A 10,284-nucleotide genomic window follows, 5' to 3' on the forward strand; every position below is an offset into this window, starting at 1 on the left:
GGTGCAGGCATGTTCAGAGAGAAACTTGAGGAGAAGCACTTCTGCAAACAGCCGACAGACAGCTTCGCTCGAGAAGAGCTAAGTTAGGTTTTACAAAGCATCGCCCAGTAATGTCTTTAATTATGCTCTTAGGAAAGCACAGATAAAAATGGAAAAAACGCGTCTCTCCAGCCTGACATTGCTGCCTGAGGCCACAGCAGCCGCGCAGACGGAAGCGTTTCTGTGAGTACTCCTGGCCGCTTGGGAGCGATGGGTGGGCATAGCCACAGAGTTAGCTGAGATAACTTTCCCGGAGTCCCTAATTGCCAAGAAATGCTAATATCAACTTTATATTAATTGGTGGACTCTTTAGTTTTCTGGTTTGCATATTTGCATTTTTGGTGGTGTTTTTTCTTCAAGGTGCTGGCCTGCAGGTGGGTGAAGGATTGAATGAAGTAGGTAGGAGTGTTTGTTGGAGACAGCAGGGAAAAGGCTGCTAAGGAATTGGGAGAAATGCCGAGGTTTAACAAAACGAGGTTGTGAGTCAGTGGGATGGATGCCAACACTGAGAAGTCAGGGGTTAAAGATTCTCAAACATTTCTGTAGGGTGGACCACAGCTTAATGCAAGGAAGTGTCTTTTGAACCTCATGGACGGAAAGCCAGTTCCCCCAGTCCTTTGGTATTGTCAGTAGAATAGAATCACCGCTGTAGCTAAGGTGATTATGAACGTGGGGAAGCGATGTTAGGAGAGTATGTCCAGTGGTCCCTGAGTCTTCGAATGTTACTAAGCAACTGTTAAGAAAGAGTCAGCAGGGTATGATTAGCCAGGCATCCAGAGACCACCAGCAAATGCTGTATAGGCAGAATCCAAGGTAACAATCAGGATAAACAGGCAGAATAAAAAAAAAAGTTACTTCTTTTAAAGAGAGTGAAACAAAGACTGATAGTGACCATTTTGTTTCTTCACAGCCTAGATAAAGGGACTGAGTGAGATGCACAGCTGGTAAGTATGGCTTAGAAACGAGTAAGATATTTAGAAAATTTTCAAGTAAAATGTGCTAATTTTCTTCTTTGTTTCCCCCCTCCACTCCTTTTTGTCTTTTAGACAGTTTCCTCCCTGTTCTAGGCTGGGCTCTGTCATTGACCTTTTTGGTGTACCCATAGGCAATTTCCTGCCCCTTCGCTTTCCCATCTAAAATGGTTTCCTGCATCCTACAGTTAAATTTTAATTAACGCAGGCAAAAAGGCCTCCAGTCTTTGGAGAGAGTTTGAAGAAATCATGCCTGAATGTTTCTGAGCGTTGTTCTGCTTCTAGCTGCTCAGCATGTCTTGGCTGCTCCAGCTCTGCACGCTCTGACCATGAGCAGCAATTCCTCCCTCAGCAATGTGAAGGGCCTGAGGAACCTCACCACGCAGGAAGATGGGGCGGTCAGAGTAACAGAGTCCATTGCTATAATCGTCATTGCTATTTTCATCTGTTTGGGCAACCTGGTGATTGTCGTCACCCTCTATCGGAAGTCGTACCTTCTCACGTTGAGCAACAAGTTTGTGTTCAGCCTGACCCTCTCCAACTTTCTGCTCTCTGTACTGGTGCTACCTTTTGTTGTCACCAGCTCCATCAGACGGGAATGGATCTTCGGAGTCGTTTGGTGCAATTTCTCAGCCCTGCTCTACATGCTGATCAGCTCAGCCAGCATGCTTACTCTTGGACTCATAGCTATAGACCGGTAAGCAGCTCTTTTCTAATGAATCGTAACGAATTGCCTAGTCATTCCATAGAGTGACTCGTTGGCTGTTCGTAGAGTTGAGAAGCATTGCAGTGGATAACGCTGCGTACAGTTGTGTCATTTTTCCTTCAGCCCCTTGTGAAATTTTGATACAGAAAAGAAGAAAGTGATGTCTTCAATAATACAAAATGCGGACATGCATCTAGAGTTTTTTAAAGCTATTGATGGTATAACATACTATTTGAGAAACAAGAAATAATGACTTAAAATTCCAGATTATACCCTAAGCATGGACTCACACGTAGGGACAGGTTTAATAGCTGCATGTGAGCCTTCAGCCAAGTTTTACAGTCTTGCCTGCAACGATACGTATTTTTACATGTAATTATTTTTATAAACAGGGTCCCTGAGCCCACTTTTTTTTATCGTACGTCTTTTGTGCTCCTGTTGACACTTTCTTTTCTTGTCCACCAGGTACTACGCTGTCCTGTACCCGATGGTTTACCCGATGAAGATAACAGGCAACAGAGCTGTGGTAGCTCTTGTGTATGTGTGGCTACATTCCCTTATTGGCTGCCTCCCTCCCCTTTTCGGCTGGTCATCTTTGGAGTTTGACCAATTCAAGTGGATGTGTGTGGCAGCCTGGCATAAAGAGGCTGGGTACACTGCCTTTTGGCAGATCTGGTGTGCATTGCTGCCTTTTGTGGTCATGATGATCTGCTACGGATTCATATTCCGCGTGGCAAGGATTAAGGCCCGCAAAATCCACTGTGGTAGCGTTGTCATTGTGGAGGAGGACTCCCAGAGGAACGGGAGGAAGAACTCCAGCACCTCCACGTCCTCTTCTGGCAGCCGAAGGAATGCTTTCCAAGGGGTTGTCTACTCAACCAACCAGTGCAAAGCTTTCATAACCATCTTGGTTGTCATCGGTGCTTTTGTGATTACGTGGGGGCCTTACATGGTAGTAATTACATCAGAGGCACTTTGGGGAAAAAATAGTATTTCCCCTGCCTTGGAGACATTAGCTACATGGTTGTCCTTTTCCAGTGCCATTTGCCATCCACTTATTTATGGACTGTGGAACAAGACAGTGCGCAAGGAACTACTAGGAATGTGCTTTGGGGATCGGTATTATCGCGAGTCCTTTGTTCAGCGGCATAGGACTTCGAGGTTATTCAGCATTTCCAATAGGATCACAGGTAAGACGTGTGGCCACAGAAGACACTCTTCCTTAATACCAGTAAGAGCGAGGCTTAATGTCTGCGTGTGCTTGGTGTGTTTCAGGGCTCTGTAAACAAAGTGGGATGTTTCTGGAGATTTCAGCAGTCTTTTGTTCAGGTTATCATAGACACTTGAAAGGAGAAATTTTTTTTGTGTTAATCTCTTTCTCTAAGAGTTAACATCTTGCTCCTACTCTAGTAAAATTTTCTCTGCCAGAGAAGACTTAGTGATGAGGTTAATGAAAATCATTTATTTTCTTCTCTCTCAAGCATTTCCTTTCATGTGCCTACTGTTTTGTGTTATCCAGATTTCAGCAGTACCAATAGTACATTTTGCAGCATTTGTTCTTTGATTCCTGGCTTTATGCTACAACTCTGAGATTCACTATAGTTACACTGGTGTTACTATTTCTGTAAATTCAGATTTTAGGATTAATGGTTGTGAAGAAAAGATCATAAACAAAGTAAAACTGTGTAAAAAAAAAAAAAAAGTAAAACTATTTGATGTTTCCCCAAGTTGCAGGCTGAGAGCTTCAGTTGCTCAGTTTGTTGTTTTTTTTTTTAAGTAGCAATGCTACACAGTTCTGATTTTTGATCATTTCCCTGGTCCTGTTCAGAAGCTTCCAAAAATAGGACATCTTCATGGGATCCCTTGGGATATTTCATGCAGAGGCAGGAACTGAAGTTATTTAATTGGGAAGGAAGATCTAAAATGCAGAAAGAAGAGGAGAGCAGCAAGGCATCTGTTATCTTTTCTGCAACCTGGGATCACTGGGAGAGACCCCCATCTAGATGAGAGTTCTGCAGCTTCAGCCACATCACAAGCCGCAGGAGCTTTGGCAAATCTGTATCCAGGAGATGCTATGGATGAATACATTGGGAACTGAAGTGGGAGGGAGTAGACAGGAAATTTCTTTCTCTTTCCAAGCGATAAGAAGCTGACAGCTTCAAATTTATCAGGTGTATTAGCTGGAGGCTAATAGGGAGGGGGAAAAAACACCCAATCAAACCCACAAAATCTTGAAGTGGGATCCAAAGACAGCACCTTTGTAAGAATCCTAGAAACTCCTCCCTTCTTGTTTTGGGGATTTGAAAGAAGCCAGGTATCTCAGTGCCCCAGCCTTGCTCATGAGCTTCCTGCCACACTAATGGCCTGTCACAGCTGCTGGTGGCTACCGGGTTATTCTCTCTCTAGAAGGTGTCTGGCAAATATCCCCATCTGTCTGAGTGCATATGCTCTGTGTTCAGCCTGGCTGGCTGACAACACATACAATTGCAAAAAGAGTAGGAGGGAGATGGTGCAGGTAGAAAGGGGACTTGCCATATGGAAAGCTGTTGACTGGATTTCTAAGATTGAAAGTCCAGATGCTGTGCCCTCTGGATCAGCAAAGTGAGTTTTATACATAAAATAGTAAATAAGGCAGTGGAGTGGGAAGAGGTCTTTACTATTGTAGACCCCTTAAACATTCATTGTGTGATGAGAATTAAACTCTTTTACAGATTTGGGACTATCTCCTCATCTCACTGCCCTCATGGCAGGTGGGCGGCCATTAGGAAACAGCAGCAGCACAGGAGACACAGGTTTCAGCTGCTCGCAGGATTCAGGTAACTAAAAGTCTCCTGCTCTCTCTTCTTGGGGAGAAGATTGCACTTGTAACTTGGCAGAACTGTCTGGGATAGTCTGTATTTACACACAGATGTCTTTTGGTGGATGGATGACATGAAGCATCTGTTCCAGCTGTTACAGCAAAACTGCTGCAGTTGCTTTTTTCCTTCCTTGCTCTCAATATTTTTACTTGCAAAATACTGTTTACTCTAAGGAATGATGACCCTCCCTTCATAATGTGTCCTGGGAACAGGACTCGCTGCTTTTAGTTTCTATCGCTGCTTTTAGTTTCTATCGTTCTTCAGGGACTTCCCCTGTATCCACAAGGAACAGAGCAACAGAGTGCAGCGGAGAATGTGTTTTCTCTGTTTCCTAGTTTGTTAGAGACCTTCTCTTGTTCATCCTGCAGTGTAAACATAAACACTTAGGACTGTTTCAGCTTATGATTGCGTCACTACTTAAGATGTCTCAACTGAAGACGGTTTGGAAAAGGGAAATAGAGTTCTGCCGGTAATTTTCTATCCAGAACTGTAGCTAGATTTTTTCTGGTAGTTAATTCAGCTACCACTCCTTAACTGCGCTACAGTTATTTTAAAGAGTATTTCTGCTCTAGAGACGCCAGAGGGTGATCTTCTGACATTTGCTTGGTGTTAGAGGTTTGTTTCTTACTTTTGTAAAGGAAGTCTATGGAGCTGGGATTTATTTTGGTAGTTGTTTTACGCTGGTAGTTTTATGCCTTGTTGTGGGTATTCTGCAGCCATATGGAATAAAGGAGAATGGCATCCTGGTAAACCTGCCTCAGTTAAGAGGATGCTGTGTTACCATCTTTTGAGGAATGATACTGAGCAGTTGAAACAAATGAACAAACCAAACACATACCTAATGCTGTTAGAAGTGCCACTGTTTGTTATGGAGGGGGTACAGTCCATAGCCTGGGAATGGGTACACAGTGATCACCCTTGTGAAATACTGTTTCACTCGACACCTTTACTGTGAGGAAGTAAAGACCAGGAACTAAAATCTTAGTCTCTCTTCATTGCTGCCTGCTGCAGTACGTGATGCTGCAATGCAGTTGCAACTTTATCTGCCCTGGTAAACAGAAGCTGGGCTTTTCACATTGTGAAAAACAGATGAAGTAGTAGGAGAGGAAAAAATCCAAGTGGTGCCAACTGTATACAAAATACTGAAGTGGGAGACCAGAGTCCTGATTGCTAGAAATGCTGCCTTAATATCAATTATTCCAAGGACAAAAATTTACCCTGTAAGAACAAGAGACTAGTCTCTTCACTAGCCTTATTTGGAAAAATGCACTGAACTACTGCATTTGAAAAAACGCACTAAAATTCTGCTACATGGAAGAACGTATCTCTTTCTTCCTAGTGCCACCCTTTCATTGCACACTGTGTTTCTGAGGTGGATTCTGTACCGTTGGAGCTCAGTAAGAGTCTTCTGTTTTCAGTAGACAGCCTCAAACCCAGCTGATCCACAGAACAGCACAGAAAGTCGTTAGCTTATTTGGGACTGTGTATTAGGGCAGCAGCTTGTTCTCTTTCTTGTGTGCTGGAGGGAGGTGTATGACAGAACACACAAGTTTCACCTTAAAAAGTTTATCACTTTGCTATATGACAATGAACTGTCAGCAAAGAGTTGACCTAAGGAGCAGTATGTTGTCTAGAGGTATGCCCCCAGCCATGCCTTTGTCTCACTTTCTGTAAAATGGGCACCGGAACACCTCCTTATTGCAAAAAGAATAAATTTGGGGATCAAAAGCAGTCAAGTGGGTGAAGAGGGATGTAAAGCCACCATTTGGAGGAGTTACGAAACCTGCAAAGGCTCTTTATCCTAGGCCTGTTGTCACACCACAAGAGTAAATGGACTGATAGTAAAGTGTCAAGTATCGAGTGTGTGCAAGCTGTGTCTTCGAACAGCAGCTTCCTTGAGGACTGCTCGCTCAGCACTGTTCTAGTGTCTCCCCGAAATGCTTGCTCCGCTTCTCCCTTACACAGCAGAGAGACCAGCATCGCAAGGGTGACTAGGCTGTGGTCTTGCTCTTTGTGTGAAAGTATTGCAGAGATGCCTAGATGAATTTCCTTGTGCTTGTAAACTCTATTTTATATTGGAAAGGTGCAAAGCAAATGCAGGGAGGTGAAATAAAAAAATTACTCCTAAACTGAAAAAATGACCCATCAGACAAAAATCATTCCTAACCAGCAAGGGATTTTTCCCCATTAAAATACACTTCAAGAAAGTCAAAATAGGTTATTAGAGACAAACTAAATTGAACAGAAAAAGTCTTCAGTTCAGATTTCCATCCAAGTCTGATTACAAGCATGACATTTGGCAGCTATGGTTGTCTGCCTCTCAGGTAGCCATTGTTAGCCTCTTGTCTTCATCAGGAGATGGGAGAAGATGCCCTCAACTTCACCCTTTATTTACTGAAGGTAAGGTTTCACCTTTGTCTGCTGTCCTATTGACATTATAAGCTCTGCAGCTGCGCATTTTAGAGCTGCTTGAGGTTTTAGATGGCTAATGAGAAAAGATTTCCAAATCCTTTCAATGAAAACTCTGACCTCATTCATTTTCTGTGCAGTGTTTAATTCAAGCTGAAATTTACTCACAAAAGCTGTGTTTAGACATCTTTTTAAGGAACTGCTCTAGAATGAAAAGGTTTTGCCACCACTTAAATATTGTATCCCAGTGTTAGTCTGTTTTGCTTGAGAAGTCTTGCTTTGTTTCAGGAACAGATGCAATGCTGCTTGAAGATTATAGCTCAGATGGCCCTCATGCCCCACACTGCATCTGTCCTCCTCGAAGGAGGAGTTCAGTGACGTTTGAAGATGAAGTAGAGCAAATTAAAGGTGGGTTTAGGGGTAAGTATGGAAATGTTCAGAACCAACTACATTGCCTGCTTCAGGAAGCCTCCCAGAACCTTCAGAATTGCCTTAAAACGTATCTGACCACTGTTCACCTTGACATACCTGATCATTCATGCAGGTACATCAGAAAGTAAGATCAGGTCTTTCTTCCAGTTCTCAAGTAGCAACAGACAAGGACGAGTCAGAAGCTGGGATTCCCTGCATACACATCATTTATGTTGCACAGCAGTGTCCTCTCTGCAACTCCACTCATCTGGTGGCTGTTGCAGTCTGTTTTCTGTTCCTCAAGGGAACAGTTTTCTGTTTCGCAAGTATGAGGGCAAAGTATGCCCTCATACTTTGATTCCATTATCCCAGTGTTTCTCGTTTGCTGCCTCCTCTCAATTTTGTCATTCACAGACTTGAAATTCTTCCATTTACAGACTTTAATGGTTTGAATACAATTTCATTCTTTTTCACTTTTTTTAATTTAACTTTTATTTCATTTACTTTACTGAGTATGTTTCTCAGCAAATATGGGTGAAAATAGATGAACCACATGCACTTTTTTTCAGTCAACTCACTTGTTGATTCTGTGCTAGCAAAATGTAAAATATGGCAAAGTTAATTTAATTTAAGCTGATAGTAACAATAATAGGGACTAGAAGACTTGATAATAACTGAATTTACTAAACAAAAAATGATTGTGGACAGTACAAAAATGAGCAGAATGTCTTCAAGAATCAAGTAATAATAAAACCTGACTGATTTTTATGATTCTGAAATAATGAGAAGATACTTTCTGTGGAATTTTCTCTTCAAACATCTTGGCAAAATTCACTCTTGCCCTCATCCCAGCACGAGCTGATTATTTCCTTGGACAAATATATTATCATACATTTCCCATTATCTTTCGGAGTGATTATGTAGGGGCAGGCATTTTTTTGTGCAGTTCAGTGAAAGAGGGAGGTCTTAGTTCAAAAGTTCCCCACAGGTTTAGCAATTCTCCCTGGTATGTCTCAGGGTTTTCAGGATCTCTGAAATTTTAAATTATTTCAGCAGCTTCATTGAAGGATTACATTTAGAATGAACACCTGTGTTGCCCAACATGTTGGTGGGTAGAGAGATATATAGATGCTACAAAAGCAACTACATCAACACTGAAGAGCCTGTGTATCCAAGGTAATAAAAGGTTAGGGAGAAGTATACTACTGTCTGCAACTGCAGTCTTCAACCTCTCCTAGCATGGAGAGCTCTACAACTTCCCCACTGGAAGCGGAAGTAGGTCCCCACAGTGTGGCTGGAACCAATTTAAGCCTAAGGACGGTAGACAGCTGATTTAATCACTACTTGGAAGAAGCCCTTGGAATTTGGGGACTATTAATCCATAAACACAAAGTCTGGTGTCTGCTGGGCTTCAAACATGTTATAAAATATCTCTTGAACAGCACTGTTCGTGTCAATGAAGTGCGAGATCTTAGTCCAAATGCACTGAGAATCCCTGTAAGGCTGTAAGTTGTGCTTACAGCAGAGGAAGTACAAATTAAAGGTTCTGTTCCGGTATTCTGTGTGAATTCTTGCCTGATGCCAGAGAATTCCCATTGTCCCTAATCCTGGACTCTAGGTAGTAAGTAGAAACCAGGCTGTTGACTTCAGTTGGGTACAAATTCAGACCAATAAATCCTGTGTGCATAGGTTCAGATTCAGAAAATCATTCAACATACACTTCATTCAATGTTAAACATGTATGTATAAGCACTTTGCTTCATTAGATTGTATTTTTTTCACTTGAATCAGATACAATCTTTCTCTGCTTGATCTATCGAGGATACTCTGAAGCTTTGTGTTCATAGAATGGCTTAGGAATCCTGGGTATCATCGGTAAATACGCTCTGTAAGGTAGTTATTTTGCAGAGGGCATGATCATACCTTTACAAAAAGATCAATATTATTCTTCAAGCATTTGTGCAGCCATGCTGATCAACTGTTAATTTTCTGATATGTTGCCTTCCCCTCCCCCTCCCCCCCCCAGAAGCTGCAAAGAATTCTGTTCTTCATGTAAAAGCCGAAGTCCATAAATCTCTGGACAGTTATGCATCCAGTTTAGCAAGAGCTATTGAAGCTGATGTGAAAATCAGTTTGTTTGGGGAAGATGCTTTACCAGGAGCTCTGTTCCCTGTGCGGACTCTTCCAGGAAGCAGTATGAACACACGGCGTGCTATCAGGCCCCATGCTAGCCAAAGACTTCAGTTGCAGAGCATCGATGAAGGGAATATTTGACAGGAGCCGTGGAGTAAGAAAACAGAATGAAACCCCTAAGGGGGACCTACGACAGCTGTTACTGTTTTCACAGAACCAGGATACCTTGCTGGGATGTTTTCACTGTTTTTTCAACACTTGAAAACCAGCTGAATTCTGGTACTTAATCAGCATTTTACAGCAGTGTTTGTTTACTGGTTAGGGTGCTATTGACTCTTTTGTGCCATGTCTTAAATCTATCACACAGTGCATAGGAATGCAGGGTTTGGTTTCATCGACCAGATCATTAGTCTGTTGAATCTTGGGTTCATTATTGGCCAAAGCCAATACAAGAATGAAAAAGGAAAAGTACGTGCAGTGTTTAATTCATTATTGCATTGATCCTTGTCTGACCACCAGAATAATCAGTTTATACTTGATAGCTGGAGTGCTCTAATAGGAGCTTGTGCATTGGATACTACATACAGCCTTACTGTCACAGACTCCCAAATGATGGAGCATGGACTTCGCTAAAGGACAAAACCTGAACTTTTCAGAGAGCTCATGCAGATTATGGTCCTACTTACCCTTGCTAGTGGATATTTCTGGCTGTTCAGTCATCAGAATGCTAGATGTGAAACTGCATTGTGCATTGCTT

General features: G+C 42.3%; 1 protein-coding gene across 1 annotated transcript; it reads left to right on the plus strand.

Moving 5' to 3' along the window:
- Positions 1-1,267: 1,267 nt before the first annotated feature.
- Positions 1,268-9,668, plus strand: GPR161 (G protein-coupled receptor 161). The gene is made up of 5 exons (XM_009572587.1): positions 1,268-1,707; positions 2,182-2,906; positions 4,428-4,532; positions 7,272-7,391; positions 9,421-9,668. Exons 1-5 carry the CDS (start codon positions 1,268-1,270, stop codon positions 9,666-9,668), a joined length of 1,638 nt encoding a protein of 545 aa, XP_009570882.1.
- The last annotated feature ends 616 nt before the right edge of the window (positions 9,669-10,284 follow it).

The sequence above is a fragment of the Fulmarus glacialis genome, unplaced genomic scaffold (assembly GCF_000690835.1).
Source record: "Fulmarus glacialis isolate BGI_N327 unplaced genomic scaffold, ASM69083v1 scaffold50330, whole genome shotgun sequence".
In the NCBI taxonomy this organism is placed as follows: Eukaryota; Metazoa; Chordata; class Aves; order Procellariiformes; family Procellariidae; genus Fulmarus; species Fulmarus glacialis.

Coding starts and splice junctions, on each gene's coding strand:
- GPR161 (XM_009572587.1), top strand. CDS start 1,268: ATGTTTCTGAGCGTTGTTCTGCTTCTAGCTGCTCAGCATGTCTTGGCT. Junction 2,907..4,427: donor CATTTCCAATAGGATCACAG/GTAAGACGTGTG, acceptor ACTCTTTTACAG/ATTTGGGACTATCTCCTCAT. Junction 4,533..7,271: donor CAGCTGCTCGCAGGATTCAG/GTAACTAAAAGT, acceptor GCTTTGTTTCAG/GAACAGATGCAATGCTGCTT.